The 21,237-nt window shown below is 40.9% G+C and overlaps 1 protein-coding gene across 1 annotated transcript in view; it reads left to right on the top strand.

Annotated features, from left to right (window-relative positions):
• Positions 1 to 21,237, top strand: part of Kntc1 (kinetochore associated 1) — an 80,089-nt gene that overhangs the window by 580 nt on the left and 58,272 nt on the right. The window contains exons 2-16 of the mRNA XM_041648540.1: positions 1,696 to 1,838; positions 5,635 to 5,755; positions 7,898 to 8,013; positions 8,577 to 8,655; positions 9,562 to 9,639; positions 11,957 to 11,991; positions 12,199 to 12,309; positions 14,292 to 14,385; positions 15,159 to 15,211; positions 15,487 to 15,602; positions 15,916 to 15,970; positions 16,831 to 16,929; positions 20,569 to 20,612; positions 20,721 to 20,786; positions 20,886 to 20,961. Coding sequence (XP_041504474.1) covers positions 1,710 to 1,838; positions 5,635 to 5,755; positions 7,898 to 8,013; positions 8,577 to 8,655; positions 9,562 to 9,639; positions 11,957 to 11,991; positions 12,199 to 12,309; positions 14,292 to 14,385; positions 15,159 to 15,211; positions 15,487 to 15,602; positions 15,916 to 15,970; positions 16,831 to 16,929; positions 20,569 to 20,612; positions 20,721 to 20,786; positions 20,886 to 20,961 — 1,272 coding nt within the window. The 5' untranslated portion in view covers positions 1,696 to 1,709. The remainder of the gene's footprint in view (positions 1 to 1,695; positions 1,839 to 5,634; positions 5,756 to 7,897; positions 8,014 to 8,576; positions 8,656 to 9,561; positions 9,640 to 11,956; positions 11,992 to 12,198; positions 12,310 to 14,291; positions 14,386 to 15,158; positions 15,212 to 15,486; positions 15,603 to 15,915; positions 15,971 to 16,830; positions 16,930 to 20,568; positions 20,613 to 20,720; positions 20,787 to 20,885; positions 20,962 to 21,237) is intronic.

The raw sequence follows: 21,237 nt of genomic DNA, 5'->3' as shown, positions 1-21,237 counted from the left end.
TTCTCAGTGGAACAATCCTGACTGTCCTGTAACTCTGTAGAACAGGCTTGCCTCAAATTCACAAGAGAAACTCACGCCACCACTGCCCCGCCAGCATCATTTTTACAAGATAGGTTTTCTCACATCCCAGGCTGGCCTAGAACTCATTTTGTAGTGATCCTGACCTTTCTTTAACCTTGGATCCTCCTGCCTACACCTTAATTTTATTGGTAAAGATCAAACCTAAGATCTCTAGCACGTAAACTCAAACTTTCCTGCTGAGCTATATCCCCAACCTCTCTCATAGGGTTTTTTGTTTTTTGTTTGTGTGTGTGTTGTGTGTGTGTGTTTTGAGACAGGGTTTCTCTATGTAGTCCTGGAATTTGCTCTGTTGATCAGGCTACCTTCATATTCACAGGTCTGCCAGCTTCTGCCTTTAAGTGCTGGGATTAAAGGCATTTGCCATCACTGCCCTGCTCATAAGACTTAAAAAAATTATTATTAATATTACTTTTATAAGTGTATGTTTTTATGTGTACAGGTGCTTGTGGAGTCCATAAGAGGTCATCAGGTCACCTGCAGCTGTAGTTAATAAGAAGTTGTCAACCATTTTTTTTTCCAGACAGGGTTTCTCCGTAGCTTTTGGTTCCTGTCCTGGCACTAGCTCTTGTAGACCAGGCTGGACTCGAACTCACAGAGATCCACCTGCCTCTGCCTCCCGAGTGCTAGGATTAAAGGCGTGCGCCACCACCGCCTGGCCTACAAAATCTTTTTTTTTTTAATTTATTCATTATGTATACAATATTCTGTCTGTGTGTATGCCTGCAGGCCAGAAGAGGGCACCAGACCCCATTACAGATGGTTGTGAGCCACCACGTGGTTGCTGGGAATTGAACTCAGGACCTCTGGAAGAGTAGGCAATGCTCTTAACCTCTGAGCCATCTCTCCAGCCTTGTTGTCAACCATTTGATGTGAGTGCTGGGTCTGAATTTTGCCATGGAAGAGCTGGAAGCACTTTTAACCGATAAGCCATCTATCCCTTCCCCTCAGATCTTAAAAGTTACCTAGGGACATTTTCTTCTTTAATGTTTTGGTCCCGCACAGTTCACAGATGATATGAACTGTGTTAATGAGAATGTTAAAGTCTTGCCTGGGTTTCAGGTGTAGGGTTTTTTGTTTGTTTTGTTTTTTCTTTTTTTACGGGTTGGTTTTGTTATAGGGTTTCCCAGTACCTACAGAGTCAGTCCTGGAACCTGTGCTGTAGACCAGGCTGGCCTTGAACTCCAGCCTCCTGAGTGCTGGGATTAAAGGCAGGAGCCACCATCTCCTGGCTCAGGTGTTTGATGATGGTAGAAACCAACTCAGAGGGTATAGCCATGATAGAGCACTTGCCTGCCATGCACTTAGCCTTCCGCCACTCCAATACCATATAAAACCGAAATCAAGCTGCCCCTTTGGTTTTTTGTTTTTGTTTTTGTTTTTGAGACAGGGTTTCACTATGTAACCCTAGCTGTCCTGGAACTCATCATGTAGACCAGGCTCACCTCAGACAGTGATCTCCCTGCCTCTGCCTCCCAAGTGTTGGGATTAAAGCTGTGCCCCACCACTGTCCAGTTTGAAGTTTTAATATATTGATACTAATTTTTGTTCTTTGATTAACACTTCATTAAAGAACTTAATTCTATGCAAAACTAAAGTGATTCTTTCCTCTCACAGACAATCCCAGAAATATGTGGAACAACGTTCAGCTGCTGACAAGCGATGACACCGGGAGTGGACACGTCAATTTTGGTTTAAGAAAAGAAAATGTGACTGCATTATACCAAGTAGACTTGCTTGGGAAGATCTCCTCTGAGAAGGTAATGATTTTATACTGACAGTGGGTCAAGGTTCAGTCAGGAACCACAGCAAATTGGCATCCGCATTCCTCCTGTGTCATCTTAGCAGTGTTTCCCACTTCCTAACTCCTTGACATTGCATTGGATGTAAGCTGAATCGACCGTGATGGTTCAAGTCTATAATGCCAGTGTCTGGAGGTTGAGGCAGGTGGAGGCCAGGCCCGTTAGGGCAATATTAACCAGGCACTGGCAGGGGTTGTATATATACATTTGTATGAAGAATCACCTGCTGTCTGCTTAGGAAATAAGCCTTTTCCACGGGGGCTGGAGAGATGGCTCAGTGGTTAAGAGCATTGCCTGCTCTTCCAAAGGTCCTGAGTTCAATTCCTGGCAACCACATGGTGGCTCACAACCATCTATAATAAGGTCTGGTACCCTCTTCTGGCCTGCAGGCATACATGTAGACAAAATATTGTATACATAATAAGTAAATAAATAAATATTTAAAAAAAAATAAGCCTTTTCCAATCGAATCAAAGACTAGTGCACCCTCCCTAACCCAGATCTGCCCCATTCTCTACCAAGTTAAGCACCCTTGTGACTGGTAGTTGGAGTCGGGTGTTTCTACATTCTCGGCCTATTTACAAAAAAATTGAAAATAACTCACCCAGGTTCAGAAATAGCCAAGTGATTTGATTCATAGTATAGGCAGTTCTCTATTTTAATTGACAGATTAAGTCATAATAATTTTTATGCTGCACATATCCTTTCCAATAATTCATCTGACTTTAATCATATGTATGCCCAAATTATGAATAGAAATAAGGTAAATAGGGAATTTTTCCCTATAAATTTCATGATACAAATTTGCCTTATTGCACATGTACTCAAAACCAGTTGAAGCCAGACCACATTTCTGTGCTTTGCTCTTAACTGCATTGGAAATACATTTGACTAGAAACTATTTAAATTTGATTGTTAAAGGCACAGGCATTTGCTTTACTGTTCAGAGATCGATATGAGTGGTCTGCAGATGCCGGTCTGAGGGTGTTTGGAGGTTGTTAGGTGCGTTGTTCAGAAGTGTGTGTGTGTGTGTGTGTGTCTGTGTGTGTGTGCAGCATAAACAGGTAAAAGTGGGGTTGCTGAGTGCTTCACTACACAAAGAGGGATGTACATAACCCACGCCAAATACAGTCACAGGCTAAATGAACTCTGTGCTTGCCTGACTCACTCTGAAGGTTGGCTGAAGGAAGGTTTATTCTCTTCCTTCCTTCCTTCCTTCCTTCCTTCCTTCCTTCCTTCTTAAGGCAGGGTCTTACTATAGCCTAGACTACAATGAAGATTCCATTTAGCCAATATTTAATAAATCAGTACTGGTTTTAACCCAATTTTCTTTCTTTCTTTTTTTTTTTTTTTTAGATTTATTTATTATGTATACAATGTTCTGCCTGCATGTGTCCCTGCAGGCCAGAAGTTGGCACCAGATTTTATTACAGGTGGTTGTGAACCACCATGTGGTTGCTGGGAATTGAACTCAGGACCTCTGGAAGAACAATCAGTGCTCTTAACCACTGTGCCATCTCTCCAGCCCCCTCAACCTTCTTTATAAGTTAGATGCTGAGGCAGAATTATTTTCACTGGGCTTTCAATGTCTTGTGTTAAGTATATTCTACTTTGTATGGATTCTTTTTCATGGAGGGATATATTCTCTAGTTCACAGTCACCATGGTTCCCATCCCGAATTTAGGCAGGCTTGAGTCATATCTTCCTTTTGATGTCTGGTTCCTATAATAGGATATTAACACTTAGGAGATAAGGAGTTTACCTTTGCTCTTCTGTGTCCTTCTTGGATTATATCCCTGCTTAGGATCCTGTATCAGTTTGAGACAGGCCATACAACATACAAATACTTGATGACTAACAAGGCAAACTAAAGAGAAAAGTCTTGTCTGGTTATGTTTTAAAGTAAAGTATATGGTAATACTTTTGTTTGTTTTTCGTTGTTAATTGTTTTCTGAGACAGGGTCTCAGTATGTAGTCTTGGAAGTGCTGGAATTTGATATGTAGGCCAGGCTGGCCTCCAACTCACAGAGATCTTATTGTCTCTGCCTGCCTGAAGGGAGCAGGCAAAAGCACCTTGGTCTAAGTATTGCCATTTTGACTTCAGACTTCTTACCTGTAGGGTGAAACACATTTCAAGTTCTTAGGCCTTAGGGGAGCTGGGAACCTTCCACTAGCTGCCCTACCTCCTCCTTCTACACTAGAACCAGTCTGTTATGCCCCGTAGTTCTCTAGAACATTATGGCTGTTTCTAACAACAGAAAGAACAAATGACTCTGATTGGTTGGACTGAAAGGCTTGCATTGCTTGTCAATTGACAATGATGGAACACAGTAAGAAATTCCCTAATCTTTGATTTCTGATTGGTGAAAATTGTGGCTGTTACTTGGTAACAAATGTTCATGGTTTTTGTGCTTATAAACCCCACTTCTGCCCCTTCTCAGTGTGAGGGCCAGCCATGATACTCTAAGTCTGGGCAGGTCACCCTCCAACCATTATCCATTGGGACTCTGGCCATCAGTGAATCAGTGGAGGCTGGTGTCTCGGTTGTTTACCCTGGGTGCTGTGATTAAAGGCGTGAACCACCACCTCCCAGCTCCATCAGGGGTCTTAAAACCTCAGAAACCCCTCACCCCCAACGGAGTTTACTACTCTGGTTGTTGGACACGCGGAGAGACCCAGAGTTTGCAAACTTGATTAAAATAAAGGCCCTTTGCTTTTACATACAGGACTCTTGGTTTCCTTGTCGGCTTGTGGGGGGCGGGGTTCTGGATTTGGGCATAGCCCTCAGGGCTGTCAGGAGGCTCCCTAGTCCTTGTCCTCAGCCCTGATCAGTCAGCGACCTGCTTATGTGGTTATTTATTTTTTATTTATTTATTTTTTTTCTTTTTCTTTTTTGGATTTTTGAGACAGGATTTCTCTGTAGCTTGTTGGTTCCTGTCCTGGAACTAGCTCTTGTAGACCAGGCTGGCCTCGAACTCACAGAGATCCACCTGCCTCTGCCTCCTGATTGCTGGGATTAAAGGCGTGTACCACCACCGCCCGGCTTATGTGGTTATTAAGACTTTTTTTAAATTGATTTTTATTGAGTTCTACATTTTTCTCTGCTCCCCTCCCTGCCCCTCCCCTTTCCCCTTCAACCTTCCCCCAAGGTCCCCATGCTCCCAATTTACTCAGGAGATCTTGTCTTTTTCTATTTTTACTTCCCATGTAGATTAGATCTATGTAAGTTTATGTGTCCTCATTGTTGTCTAAGTTCTCTGGGATTGTGGTTTATAGGCTGGTTTTCTTTGCTTTATGTTTAAAAACCACTTATGAGTGAATACATGTGATAATTGTCTTTCTCTGGGTTACCTCACTCAAAATAATGTTTTATTTATGAAGACTTTGGAACCTGTAAGTGTTGTCTCTTTCCTTCCTCATGGCACATAATGGGCTAGGTGAAATCTAAAAAATAAAAAAAGTGTGTGCCACCACACCTGGCCCTATGACAGTATTATTAAGTAGTATGAAGTTGCTGGGTGGTGGTGGCAGACGAGCCAGGCAGTAGTGGTGCGTGCCTTTAATCCCAGCACAGGGAGAGACCTTTAGGTCTCTGTGAGTTCAAGGCCAGCCCGTCCTACAGAACAAGTTCTAGGACAGACTCCAAAGCTACAGAGAAACCCTGTCTCAAAAACACCAAAAAAAAAGCAAAAAACAAAACCTTATATGAAATTATTTTATTTTTGATTATATATTTTATTTTCTCCTCCTACAGGCCTCACCTAGTCCAAAAATACAAGCATGCAGCTTAAGTGATGGATTTATAATTGTGGCAGACCAGACAGTGATATTGCTTGACAACATATGCAGATCAGTTCAGTTGCATCTTATTTTTGGTAAGTCTGACAGTGAAATGGCTGAGAGTCAGCGTGTATTGCACTGATTTCTAATGATCCTTTAATCCTCTGTTACAAGAATTAAAATTAGAAAACAAAATAAAGCAAAATGCTTATAACTTTGAAAATGCTTAGCTGAGGCATGGTGGCACACACCTTTAATCCCAGCACTCAGGAGTCAGAGGTGGGTGGATCTTTGTGAGTTCAAGGCCAGCCTGGTCTACAAGAGCTAGTTCCAGGATAGGCTCCAAAGTTACAGAGAAACCCTGTCTCAAAGAACCAAAATAAATAAACAAATAAAATTAGAGAACTTTCAAGAAAATCAGTACCTTTGGGGCCTCAGTTTCAAAGGGAGCTGACATCATGCTTTGCTTCAGAGTGTCTAAGGGGATCAGACATGTGAGCAAGTATTTCATTTCTTGTTTATTTTTATGGTATTTATTCCTCTTGTTTTTGTTTGTTTTGGTTTTTTGAGACAGGGTTTCTCTGTAGCTTTGGAGCCTGTCCTGGAACTAGCTCTTGTAGACCAGGCTGCCCTCCATCTCACAGAGATCCGCCTTTCTCTGGGATTAAAGGAGTGTGCCACCGCTGCCCGGTTGTTCCTCTTGGTTTTATATTTGAATCCTAATGTTTGAGCCATTTGTGTTCAAATTCTTAATCCTGTATGTTTTAGGTTTGTGCAGGTGAAGGAGGTGGGTTGCCATGTTCATTACTTCTAGGATATATCACACTATAATAATCTTTTCGAAGCCTGGAGGTCGTGGCGCATATCCTAGCACTCAGAGAGACAGAGGTAGGCAGATCTCTGAGTTCTAGGTCAGCCTGGTCTACAGAGTGAGTTCCAGAACGGCTAGAGATACGCAGAGAAACCCTGTCTCTAAGTCAAAATAATAATAAATAATAATCTTTTAAAATACATGTGTGAAATAATTTCTTGAGTTAAAGTACCGGTGAACATGGATTTAATAATAAATTAAGTTGAGGTGTGAATTTGTAATCCCAGCACTTTGGAGGCTGAGCCTGGAGAAATGGGAGTTAGAAGCCAATCTACACTACATTCCAAGTTCCAAACTCAGCCTAGGCTGTGCCCTAATGTCCTATCTTTCAAAAAAGCTTAAAAGAACTCCCCAACTCTTTTCAGCTTTAAGCACACTGGCTGCTCTTGGAGAGGACCTGGGTTTGGTTCCCGTTATCTATATGGGGGCTCATAATCTCAGTTACAGTGATCTGATGCCCTCCCTCTTCTGGCCCCCACAGTCCCAGACATAACATTCAGGTGAAACACACATAAAATAATAAATACAGCTTTTAAAATAGAGTTTTTTCTTGTTGTTGTTGTTGAGTCAGGGTTTCACTGTGTAGCCCTTGCTGTTCTGGAAATTGCTCTATAAACCAGGTTTACCTTGAACTCACCTGTCTCTGCCTCCTGGGATTAAAGGCATGCACCAACATGCTGGGACTCAAGGGTAACAATTTAAATATGAAGTATTGAATAATTTTATTTTTTTTTAAAATATTTATTTATTTATTATGTATACAATATTCTGTCTGTGTGTATGTCTGCAGGCCAGAAGAGGGCATCAGACCTCATTAGAGATGGCTGTGAGCCACCATGTGGTTGCTGGGAATTGAACTCAGGACCTTTGGAAGAGCAGGCAATGCTCTTAACCACTGAGCCATCTCTCCAGCCCGTATTGAATAATTTTAAAGACTTAAAAATGACTTATGTGATTATGGTACAATTATTTTGAAATATTTTTTCTATCTTACTTTTTTTGTTGTTGTGCTTTCGTTTTTATTTTTGTTTTTTACTCATTCAGTTTGTTTTTTAACCCTCTGTCTTTAAACTTGTGATCCTCCTCACACCTTTAATCCCGCACTGAGGAGGCAGAGGCAGGTCATTCTGAGTCAAGGGCAGCCTGGTTTACAGGGCAACTAAGTTCCAGGACTGCCAGAGTTATATAGAGAAACCCTGCCATTCTTCCTTTCTCGGCCTCTCATATGTTGGGATTATAGGCATGCATCACCATGTTTGGCATAGATTGGTATAAATCGTTGATCTTTTGATGTAAAATTAGTGTTTTCTAAACTGAAATTAAGGATTATTGAAAGTTGCTTGTAACATTGATTTGAAAATTTCAGATACTGACGTGGATGTGGTTGGCCTGTGTCAAGAAGGAAAGTTTCTTTTGGTCGGGGAGAGAAGTGGTCTTTTACATCTTATTTATGTAACATCAAAACAAACATTATTCACCAAAGTAAGAGCTGTATTTTCTATTTTCACCCCAACACTGTCTTACATAATAAACTCTAGCGAGCTGTTACTTACCTACATTTTAAAGTAAAAAAAAATTCTAAGTTTTAAATATAAATTCTGATTCTTAAGAATCAGACTGCAGGGCTGCACAGATGGCTCAGAGGTTAAGAGCCCTGACTGCTCTTCCAGAGGTCCAGAGTTCAATTCCCAGCAACCACATGGTGGCTCACAACCATCAGTAATGAGATCTGGTGCCCTCTTCTGGCCTAAAGGCATACATGCAAGGAGAACCCTGTATACATAATTAATAAATAAGTCTTTAAAAAAAAAAAAAGAATCAGACTGCAGAAGTATACAAAGGAAACACAAAAGTAAAAAACGAAGCTCTGCAGACCTGGAGCATGCTTGTCCAGTCTCCCTTTTCAAGCTGAAGCATTAGAGTGTAATTTCAAGCATTAGATTGTTAGTGCTAATGTTAGTTGATGAGTAGGGTTTAAACAGTGTACCCTTCATTGCTTATTTATCTCACTTAACTCTTGCTATTTGAAATTCGTTTGCAATTAGGCTTTTGTCGAGAAAGCCAATGATGAATATCAGCATACTTACCAGAATCTTATTATTGAGAAAAGTGGTTCAAGTGAAGGTAAGTTTCTTTGAATTTTTTTGCATGTTTTTTGGTGGATACCCCATCAAGTATTTATCTTTATGTTAAATAAACATTGTAAGTTCATTGCTGCGCTACCTAAATCTCGGTACATTTTCTGTCAATACAATTAATATAAGAAAGAATTTTTGTTTTGTTTTTGAAACAGGGTCTTCCTATGTAGTCCTGGCTGGCCTGGAACTCGCTTTGTAGACCAGGCTGCCTGCAGACTCATAGTGATCCACTTGCTTCTGCCTTCTGTGGGGATTAAAGATTTGTGATATCATACCCAGCAGAGTTTTTTCTTTTTTGAGCAGAGTGAATGTAGATTTATTAAGGAAAAGTAAGAGAGAACTTTTGAGACTAGGAGGCTTTTTTCTAGGTGGGAACGCTCTCAGAAAAATGTTCTTAACATTTTTCGTGCAAGTACAAAGTTTTACATTCCTTTAAAATATCTGTGTGGGTGTGCATGTAAAAACTTTGTTTGCTTGTTTGTTTATTTGTTTTTTTGAGACAGTTTCTCTGTAGTCCTGGCAAACAAGCTGGCCTTGAAGAATCAATCACAGAGATTCCCCTGCCTCTACCTCTCAAAGGCTGGGATTAAAGGTGTGTGCCACCACCCTAATCATTTTTTTTAACTGCAAATTTGTTTGTGTGTGTGTGTGCGCGCGCGCGCCCAGGGCCAAATTCCTGCTCACTCTTGGAGGTCAGAGGATAACGTGTGGAAATTGGTTCTCTTTTTACCATGTGGGTCTGAGGAGTGAACTCAGGTTATTAACCTTGCACTAAGTATCTTTACCTGTTGAGTTATCTCGCCAGCCCTAGGTGACAAATTTTTAGAGTTAGCTCCCAGTTTTGCTTTGAATCATGCCTTTTAGAGAAACTAATTTGATTTTATTTTGCCAGGTACCTATTACATGTTGCTTCTAACGAACAATGGACTTTTTTATATTACAAACCTCCAGCTTTCACAAATTGAACAGGGTAATGTATTTTCTTATTGATTTTTGATTAGTTTTTAAGTAATTCTTCAAATACTTTCTTGAATAATGTTTAAATTGAGTTGCCTCCTGTGATGCTGGGTATACTTTGAGTATTCAGAGTACACGTAACTCCTCTGCTAAAGCTGTTTTTGATTACAGCCTTCTAGCAGTTAACTTAATTGGGAAGAAAAGACATACACAGAAATAAGTGGCTTTTTGTAATACTGAAGATCGGACCCAGGGTTTTGTGTATACTAGACAAGTGCTCTACCTCTGAACTGTTATATCTCAGCTGCTAAGTGCCTTCTTGAAGGAGTGAATGAACGAAGTGATGGAAATGACTGACTTAAAATTGCAAAGTGAGCTGGTGAGAAGGCTCAGTAGGTAAGAGCACTTGCTTTGCAAGCATGAAGAGCTGGATGCAAATTCCACCATCCCCTGTGAAAAGCTGGCACAGCTACGCCTCTGCCTCTAACTCCGCACTGGAGCGGGACGTGGATGTAGGTGGATCCTCAGTCTGTGCAAGCCAGCCAGTACAGCTGAAACAGAGAGAGACTCTGTATCACGGTAATAAGACAGAGAGCAAGGCCAGACAGTGGTGACACACATCTTTAATCCCAGCATTCAGGAGGCAGAGGCAGGCAGATCTCTGTGAGTTTGGGGCCAGCCTGATCTACAGAGCAAGTTCCAGCATAGGCTCCAAGGCTACAGAGAAACCCTGTCTCAAAAAACCAAAAAAGAATACGGTCAGGCGCTGGAGAGATGGCCCAGTGGTTAAGAACATTGTCTGATCTTCCAGAGAACCTGGATTCAATTCCCAGCACCTACATGGCAGCTCACAACTGTCTGTGACTCCAGTTCCAGAGGATCCAACACTCTCACACAGATATATATGAAGGCAAAAACACCAATGCATATAAAATAAAAATGAACTTTAAATAGGGGGAAAAAAGAATATGATCAGAGTTTTTCCTATTGGTTTGCCTTGTCCAGCTTTGATGAGGGTATGTGCCTAGCCTTATTGTAATTTGTTGTATTGTGTTTGGTTGATACTGCCTGGTAATCAATCCTGATCTTTTCTGAAGGGAAAGGGAGGAAGAGTAGATCTGGGAGAAAGGGAGGTGGGGGGGGAGGAACAGGGAAAGAGGGAGGGAAAACTGTGATCAGGATACAAGAGAAGAATAAATAGAGATGGTAGCTAGATAGACAGACAGACAGACAGAGTGTGTGTGGTCAGGAGCCAGGAAGAATGTCTCATGCTGTAATCTAATACTTGGCAGAGGCAGAAGGACAGCTGGGCATTTAAATGAGTATCATCAGGAATGAAGTAAAGAGCCACACACCAAAGGAAACGCAGCAAAAACTGATCAGAAAATATGAGAGAGAACTAGAATTTACTGCATAGATGTCCAAATGGATTATCTATTCAACATAACTTACACCCAAGAATTATGATCTGTGTCTTGTTTATTTCCCCATGTGTTATTTGTATGCAACATTATATTTAGATATGTTCCTTGTATCTCTGACAGAGAGCTAAACCATAGAGGTAGACACCCAAAGTAGTGTTCTGCCCTCCCCATGTGCACACAGGGGTGCATGTGCCCCTACACTTTTATGCATATACCGCACACAACAAGCACACAAAATAACTGACAGTGATAATCAGTAGTAATCCAATGGGATGGGCTGTAAGTCTCGCTGAGCCAGGTAAAACTGAGGAATTTGTTTTGATAAACTTTATTAACATCTACTGCAGACTAAATGGCATGGTAGGTTCCATGTATACAATTAGGTTATAAAATGCATCATTTTCGATGTGGGTGGTGGCTCCCATCTTTAATCCCAGTCCTGAGAGGCAGGAGGGTCTCTGAGATCTAAGCCAGGCTAGTCTACAGAGTGCCAGGACAGCCTGAACCACACAGAGATCTTGTCTCAATCAGAAAAACATTTAAGATACATCATTTTTCATAGTTAATTCAAGATCAAGACAGGTAAAAAAGAGATGCTCTGGGTCAGAGTGGGAAATGGTGAATACTTTCCCATGAGACTCGGGCTTGAGTAGAAGTGGGGTTGGTATAGGATCACTTGAGAAGGCTCTGTGCAGTTAGCTTGGCCGATCCCTTGAGTATAATATGCGCTTTCAGAGAATTTCCTTGGTCAAAGACTTTAATTTACTGATCCTGACCTATGTCCTTTGGCTTAGCATGCATTAGTTTCACTTAAAGACAAAAGGAGTCATCTTGTTTTTAGTATATGTGAACCTGTGTATTAATACTATGCTTAGATGGCTTTTTTCTTTTTTTAAACAAATGAAGCAATTGAAAACACTGACTTGGATTTGGCCAAGAAGGTAAGAACAGAAAATTATAATTGTTTTTTAAGGCTTTTACTCACTGTGAAAGTAGAGGCTGTTTCTGTGATTAGTTGTTGTACTGGATGCTACTTTAGGAGATGTAATGTTTCTGTTGAAAATCAGATGATTGATTTGAGCAAATGTCTATGATTTTTATTTGACATACAAATGTACATGTATTCTAATTTTTTTTTAATTTTGCAGTTGCAAGGACAATTCAAGTGTAGTTTTATTTCTACTGAAAATTACCACAGTCATGGTTGTCTTAATCTTGTGGCTGGAGAGTTTGCAAATGAGACTGCTGTGATAATTGGGGTAATTCTCTAAACTTTGCTTTTGCATAAAATGCTCTTTGTAGTGAAGTACAAATTAATTTGCAATGTGACAAGAACAGAGAAATCAGGGCTAGAGGCTCTTGAGGAAGACCGGAGATTGATTCCTAGCTCCTACATTATAAGGCTCACAAATGCCTGTAACTCAGTTCCAAGAGTTCTCACCCTCTTATGGCCTTGGGTACCTGTGCATACACACAGAAATCCTAAGTAAAAATAAGTAAATAAATCTTTATCAAAAGAAATAAGCCAGGCATGGTGGAACACAACTTTAATCCCATCACCCTTTCTCCACAAAATGGGAGGAGGGTGGTTATGGTTTTAAAATTAGCTAAATAAAATTCCTATATTAGATCATTTGGTATTGATTTTTCCCTAGTCTCTCCCTGAGATTTTCTTTCCTTTTTTTGGGTCAAGGTCTCACTCTTGCAGCCCTGGCTGGCTTAGAACTCACTAAAAAGACTAGGCTGGCCTTGAACTTAGAGATCCACTAACCCTTTGCCTCTCTGTTGCTGGGTCTAAGGTGAGCACCACTTTGCCAGCAGTTTTGTTTTGATCAGGCAAGGTCTTGTTCCCCCAGCATGTGTCAACATTTCAGCATATAAACAGAGTCAAAAGGCTCCACAGGGAGAGCAGCACCCGTGACTGTGTCACTGAGTGTTAATCTCAGATTCAAATCTGACGTTTTAGCCCCCTTCTCTCTTTGTATTGGGCCGCTTCATAAATTTGCTTGCCATCCTTGGACAGGAGCCATGCTAACATGTGTAAATGTGCTGCCAAAGCAAGCACATACACTGGATGTGCTCCTATAATACTCTTAAAATACTATTCCAGGATTGCTGTTTTATTTTTGTTGTTTTGTTTTGTTTTTTTGAGACAAGGTTTCTCTGTGTAGCTTTGGTGCCTGTCCTGGGATTAAATGGCTTGTGCCACCATGCCTGGCGTATTGTTTTAAAATTGGATGACCACGAAAGATCTGTCAGGAGATTCTCCTGACTCCACCTTCCAGCACTGGGATTGAAGACATGCACAACTAGGACCAACTTTTTTTTTTTCCAAGGCAGGGTTTCTCTGTGTAGCCCTGACTATCCTGGAGCATGTTCTGTAGACCAGGCTGGTTTCGAACTCAGAGATTTGCCTGCCTCTGCCTCCTGAGTGCTGGGGTTAAAAGTGTGTGCCACTGCTGCCTAACTTTCCATCTTCCTTCCTTCCTTCCTTCCTTCTTTCCTTTCTTCCTTCCTTCCTTCCTTTCTTCTTTCCTTTCTACACAAAGTCTATACTTATAATGTCGGAATAGGTTTTTTTCCTTTGGGGTGAAATGTTTGAATATGTATACTCAAATATTCAAGTGATAACAATAAATATGAACATCTCACTGTTCTTCTCAGTCTGTTCTAATTTTATTTTTTTATATGTGTATGTCATGTGAGTTTGGGTGCCGGCCAAATTCCTAGGAGGGTGTCAGATCCCTTGGAGTTGAGGTACAGGCAATTGTGGACCATTGTTAGTGGATGCTGGCAAATGAACTCGGGTCCTCTGGAAGAACAGCAAGCTCTCTTAACCACTGAGCATCTCTTCAGTCTGTTCTTGAGCTAAGAGAGAAATCCAGATAAAAGCTTCTTGGAGCTGGGTGTTAGCCTGTGCCTGCAAACCTAGCCTACATACCTGTCTGGTTAGGAGGTTTAGACAGGAGAATCTTGAGTTTGAGGCCAGCCTGGGCAACTTAGCAAGATACTGCCTGAAATAAAAATGGCTGGGGATATAGCATAGTAGGAGAGACTTGCTTAGCTTTGATTAAACCCCTGGAGGCTCGCGCTCTAGTATTCCCCACCTCCCACCCCCGCAGCCACATACACACATGTACTTGAACTCAGAATGTGTTCAGCTCATGTGCATCTGCTTTGTGCAATTCTTGGAGCTTCGGGGTTAGGATTTCCAGCTGATGTACTGTTTTCTCTTTTCCAGGGAACTGGTAGCTGTGCATTCTCAAAATGGGAACTAGATTCTACCAAGAAAGAAATGTCCCTTAAGAACTTTGTGGACACAGAGATTATTAAAGGTAAAGATAAGCCACTGACACTACTTTCTGTTGCCACACTTAGATTTGTTTAGGCTGGACTCATATTTGCTTTGTAGCTGAGGCTGACCTTAAACTTCTGATCCTCCATCCTTCACTCCTAGAGTACTAGGAGTATATGCCTGTACTGCCATACATAATGTCTGTGCTGCTGGAGTTTGAATGGTGTGTGTGTGTGTGTGTGTGTGTGTGTGTGTGTGTGTTCTAGGGCTGGATCGCAGTCATCAGACTTGGTGCCGTAGCCTTTTCCTGCTGACCATTCTGCAGCTCCTCTGGCCCATTTTTACTTTGTTTTTCTTCATTACATGTGTTTAGTTTGTACATTATGTGTACAAATTTGATTACTTTAATGTATGTGTGGAGATCAGAGAAAAACTGGGTGTCAGTTCTCTCCTTTCACCTTGTGGGTCCTTGGGATTGAGCTCAGGTTTGCAGGCTTAGCAAGTGCTTTTATGCTCTGAGCCATCTTTCCCACCATTTTGTTATTGTCACAGTGAATCGAGCCTGATTAGCTTGGTGATTATCTGCGCATTCCTGAAGAATTCCAATTGTTACCTTTGATGAGACTTCGTGTTTTACCGGTGGCCTTGAAACAAAAGTAACAAGAACAAAAGCCAAAACTGAGGCAGCAATAGATGAAAATGGGAACTTCATTTAAATGTAGTTCTGTCTATTTGTGAAGACAGTAGTTAGCTTACAGCTCAAACAGGGTCCTAGTGAAATAAAATCCTTAGACATGTCCCTTTCTCTTTCAGGTGTAAAGTCCTTTCAGCTGATCGACAACCTGCTTTTTGTGCTCGATACCGCTGTATGTTTCTGATACTTATTCAGTGTTTTCATTCACTATGACCACTTTTTGTTGTCAGCGTCTTTACACTAGGGAGTCAGCTCACAACCTCATTGATGTGATGCCACGCAAGTGTTCACCCCTGAGCTCCATCTTGCACCCTGATAATATGTCTCTTAATAAAAATGTTCGACAAGGATGTTAGTTGGGGTGGATTCCTCTGTGTGTGCAGTGCTTCAAGAGCTATACCTACAGTTTGAGATGTAAAGATGTTTAACCGAGTTCTACTTCTCTAGAACGTGCTAAGCTTGTGGGACGCTTACACTCTCACTCCTGTGTGGAACTGGCCCTCTCTTCCCATAGAGCAGTTTCTTCTCACCACAGAAGCGGATTCTCCCTCATCAGTCACCTGGTATGTTGGGACTGGCTAGTAGTGGTTTTCGTAGCACCAGGTTTCCTGTCCAGCTTTATTCAGATCATTTATTAGGATTTGTGTTTGGAACCACATCTGAAATAGTCTGGGAGAGGAAGGACCAATTCATTATCTGCCGGTTCCTATTTGGCACAGATAGATAATATGTTTCTACATTATTATGGTAGAACAGGATCAGTCAAAACAGAATCCATAGTCTCTGATTAACCTTTCTGTGCGATTATCACTTTACCTTAGTTTATGCTTAGCAACCTGCCAAGCTTGCATAACTTTGATTTTTCTTCTCTTTTAGGCAAGGGATTGCAAACCTCAAATTAGTCACTCTCTCGACTACAACTAAGGAGAAGGTACTGGGAGACTCTACTTCATACCTGTCTAGTTTATGAGTTGGAAATCACAATTACTAGCCAGTTTTGGTGGCTCAGACTTGTATTCCCAACTGCTCTGCAGACTGAGGTGGCATGGTCACAACTGAAGTTCTACCTGCATTGCAGAGAGAAAATGTCAAGCAATGCCCACAGCGTACTAAATTGGCATGCACATAGACTTTGTCAGACTAGAAATAAACCTGCAGAACAGAGTTCTATTTTTCAAAGAGTGTATGAAAATCTTGGCTCTTAATTTCAAACAATATTTTAGGAATCAAAAATATCGGACTTACTTGAGCTCAGTGTGTTATCTCCCACCAGTAGCTGTAGGATTCTGGAGGCTGAGACAGCAAGATCATTTGTTCAAGGCTAGTCTGGGATAACCCAAGCAAGTCCCTATATCAAAAGTCAAGGGCTGTAAATGAAAGAGTAGCTGCCTAGTGTAGGTAAGGCACTGAGTTTAGTCTCTAAACCTGAAAGAGAACAAATGGGATGGCAGAGACGGGGAAGAGAAAAGGGGACAGAAGAGAACACATTTGGTGAGATGGCTGTTGAGACAGTGTAGCACTGCAGAATTAACTCAAGGGCTTTATGTACCTGATTCCATTCAGCAGATGGGGAGATGGGCTAGAGCATTGTTTTCTTTCCGTTTCTTAAAGAACACAGTTTGTGTGTAGCATTTAAATTATGACAATGGTAGATCTACTTAAGTAGTAAGAGAGGGTTGTGGTTTGTGTTTAGCTCTGTACAGGATGCTTTAGTAGCTCACCTGACAGGGGTGGGCTGACTTGTGCTGATAGGTTTGCATTAACTCCCTGAACTGTCTGCATTTCTCGTAGATGAGAAACCTCATCATTTATTCTTTGCCTACGATGGAAATACTGTACTCTTTGGAAGTATCTAGTGTTTCTTCTTTAGTTCAAACAGGAATTAGCACGGTATGTCTACGCACATTTTAAATTGCTTTACTATAATTTTCGTTATTAATTTTTATGAGTAAGAAAAGCATGAGTGGGGGGCTGGAGAGATGGCTCTGTGGTTAAGAGTTCTGACTGCTCTTCCAGAGGACCCAGGTTCAATTCTTACCACCCACATGGCAGTCAACAGCTGTCGGTAACTCCAAGATCTGACACCCTCAGATAGACATACATGCAGGCAAAACACCAATGCAAATAAAATAAAAATAAATAAATTATTAAAAAAAAAATGAAAAGCATGAGTGGGGGCTGGAGAGATGGCTCAGTGGTTAAGAGCATTGCCTGCTCTTCCGAAGGTCCTGAGTTCAATTCCCAGCAACCACATGGTGGCTCACAACCATCTGTAATGAGGTCTGGTGCCATCTTCTGACCTTCAGGCATACACACAAACAAAATATTGTATGCATAATAAATAAATAAATATTAAAAAAAAAAAAGCATGAGTGGAACTGAGTTCAATACCTGGTCTGATCTCTAGTTTTTACTTACGTTCATAATGACAGCTACTCTGAGTCCCAACTCAGTCTTCACAAAAATTAAGATCAAATTCCCATTCACCTGCTATTCTGCTTTCCCAGCACTCGGGAGGCAGAGACAGGCGGATCTCTGTGAGTTCGAAACCAGCCTGGTCTATGTGAGCTAATTCCAGGACAGGCTCCAAAACTACAGAGAAACCCTGTCTTGAAAAACAAAACAAACAACAACAACAAAAAAGTATTTGTACTCTTTTTAATTGTGTGTCTGTGGGTGAGTATGTGCATGAGCAGTGTCAGATCACCAGGCACAGAGTTACAGGCAGTTGTGAGCCCTGGGTGTGAGTCCTCTGCAAGAGCAGTACACTCTCCATCTCTGAGCTGTCTCTAGTCCTTCTTCAACTTTTCATGTTCTTATCTTGCCAGAACCATTGATGAGTTTTCACAGCAGTAGTGAGTTTACTTGTTATTTTAATTCTGAAAGTTTGTGGAGTGGAGTGTGCCAAGTCAGTACACTTACAAAGTCTATAAAGATGAAATCAGGGCTTGGTGGTGGTGGCACACGCCTTTAATTTCAGTGCTTGGGAGGCAGAGGCAGGTAGTTCTCTGTGAGTTCGAGGCCAGCCTAGTCTATAAGAGTTAGTTACAGGACAGGCACCAAAGCTATACAGAGAAACCCTGTCTTGAATTAAAAAAAAAAAAAATCAAATCAGGATAGTGAACTTATGATTTCCTTTTACCTTAAAAATTATGAATATGTAGCACTCATGCAATGTGTATAGTATTTATATATATTTTAATATTTATATATGTATATATATTTTTAAATATTTATATATATATTTTTTAATATTTCAATATTTATTATGTATACAATAGTCTATCTGTATGTATGTCTACAGGCCAGAAGAGGGCACCAGACCTCATTACAGGTGGTTGTGAGCCATCACGTGGTTGCTGGGAATTGAACTCATGTCCTTTGGAAGAGCAGTCAATGCTCTTAACCACTGAGCCATCTCTCCAGCCCGTATTTATATTTTTAAATTGTGATTTTTTTTTTTTTAAAAATCTGAGGATGTGTGGGCCTCTTTTAGCTCAGTTTTTTTTTTTTTTAAATTTAGGGGGGACTCAAGAACAGACACCTTTTTTAAAATTTATTTATTTATTATGTATACAATGTTCTGTCTGCATATATGTCTGCTTACCAGAAGAGGGCACCAGATCTTATAGATGGTTGTGAGCCACCATGTGGTTGTTGGGAATTGAACTCAGGACCTCTGGAAGAGCAGCCAGTGCTCTTAACCTCTGAGCCATCTCTCCAGCCCTGTTTTTATTTTTTGATATAATGTCTCTCTGTATAGCCCTAGCTGTCCTAGAATTTTATATGTAGACCAGACTAGCCTGAAACTCACAAAGATTCACCTGCCTTTGCCTCCTGGGTGCTGGGATTAAAGTTGTGTGAGCCAAACTCATTTATTGTGATACTTTTCAAAAGACATTTTAGTATATTTATTGCATCTCTTTTTATATAGACATATACACAACTATGCTATATTTTCTCATACATTTTGGAACTTGTATACTTTTTGACCTTTCTCTTCTAAGTTCTTTAATATCTTTTAAGAATAAAGCTATAGGATTGGAGAGATAGCTCAGAGATTAAGAGCACTGGGTTCTCTTCCAGAGGACCCATGTTTGATTCCCAGCACCCACATAAATAACATTATTCTTGGGGCCTGGAAAAATGAGATGTCTCAGTGATTGAGCATGCGTGCTGCTCTTGTAGAGGACCTGAATTTGGTTCCCAGCACTCACATTTTAGCTCATTATCACCTGTAACTCCAGGTCCAGATTATCCAACACCATCTTTTGATGTTCAGGCCCATGCATCTCCATGGTGCACATACACACATTCAAACACATATAAAATAAGATAAAATGTAGATTTTTTTAAAATGTAGAGAAAAAAGAATAAGGCTATTTTTAAGGCTTGTATGATAGTATGATAGTTTAGTGGTGAAGTTGCTTGTCGCCACATCTGATAACCTGAGTCTTGTGCCCACATGATGAAGGAAAGAATCGACACCTGTGTCCTCTGACCTCCACTTATGGTTAAGATACTATATATATCTTGCACTGTAGCATGCATTACAGGCACATTCTAAATAAATACATGGAAAAGATAAGAATAAGACAGTTCTGCAGAGTGTGGTTGTACAGGCCTGTCGACATTCACAAACTGGGCATTGCATATCCGGGCACTTTGAAACAGGAGGTTCAAACATTCAAGGTCATTCTCAGTTCCACAGTGAATTCCAAGCCATTCTGGGTTAGATGTGACCCTGACCCAAACATTCTAATACACTGAGGTTGTTGTGCTAGGAAATGTACCATTAATACAAAATTATTAGGAGACAAACCTTTGAAACTAGTATTTTACCAATTACTCTAGAGCTTTCACTAGTTATTCATTTTGAGTGGGGGCAGTGCTCCTTTGGAGGTGAGAGGACAACTTGTGGAAGTCCATTCTCTGCTTAGTGTGGATTCTGGGAATCTAACACAGGTCCACTGAGCCATCTTGCCAGTCCCTGGAGGTTGTCTGGAACTCCTTTTCTCCTTATCTAGGATCTAATCCAAGCTCAGGTCTTGAATTTGGTTATCACCCGCAGGAAGTAATTCCCTAGAGTGATTCCCTAGCCCTTTCTGTCTTGTACGATACTGACAGTTTTTAAGTCCCAGCCTGTTGTAACATTTGCCTTTAGATTTGTCTGTTTGCTTCATTTTGATTTGATTTTTATAAGATCTTTTGGCAAAATGCTACACAGATCACATGTCTCAATGCAGCAAGTTGAGGTCCTTATCCTACATGTTAGGCCTTGTCCCTTGCTGAAGACAGCCCCTCTAGGTCTCGTCCTGTGAGCAGCCCTTACTGTTACCATTAGTCCTTGTATGTGGCATGGCTTCCAGACCAGGAGGAAATCTTTTTCTCCAGTTTTTCCCCAGTGATATTAAGAATCCATGGATGTATAATTCTTGCCTGAACCATTTGTTTATTCTAATAAAGTTCCTGGTTGTCTTTACATTGTAATTTTAATCATTTTGGTATTTTGCTTTTTTTTAATTGTAGGATACTATATATCTTCTGGAAGGAATTCACAAGAACAACTTTAAGTAGGTCATGCTCTGTTTATCAGATAATCATTACATAGCAGCCGAATTAGAATTTACTTGTGAATGTCGGGTGGCAGCGGCACTCACAATGCAATGTGTTTCTTTCAGCCTGTCTGAAGACTCCGTCTCTGATTTAGTACTTAGGTACCTTACAGAGGTATTACCAGAAAACAGGTAACTTCTCATTTTTTTTAAAGCCTTATTTGTCCTTTAATGAGAAAATTAAACTCCCTGATGGATAGGCATCTGGTGAAATTTCTTCCAACTCTTCAGACTGAGCCGATTACTTCACAAGCACCAATTTGCTGAAGCTGAGAGCTTTGCCATCCAGTTTGGACTGGATGTTGAGGTAAGCATTCATTTGTTCAGTTGTTCTTGGGCAGACATTTCTTGGTACTAGAGGCTCAGGAGATGCAGAAGGGTCTTATTTGAATTATTTAAAACAAGGTTGGAGAGATGGCTCAGTGGTTAAGAGCACTGGTTCTTGCAGAGGACCAGGATTCAATTCCCAGTACCCATACAGTGACTAACAACTGACTGTAACTCCAGTTATAGGGGATCTGAGTGGGCTGGGGTGGTGGGCGCCATGACACGGCCTCTAATATCAGCACTGGGAGAGACAGAC

This window comes from Microtus oregoni, unplaced genomic scaffold (genome assembly GCF_018167655.1).
Source record: "Microtus oregoni isolate MIOR12 unplaced genomic scaffold, Mior012 000003F_ref0000135, whole genome shotgun sequence".
Lineage (NCBI taxonomy): Eukaryota > Metazoa > Chordata > Mammalia > Rodentia > Cricetidae > Microtus > Microtus oregoni.
The sequence above is the reverse complement of the archived record's forward strand: the minus strand, read 5'-3'. Positions and strand labels throughout refer to the sequence as shown.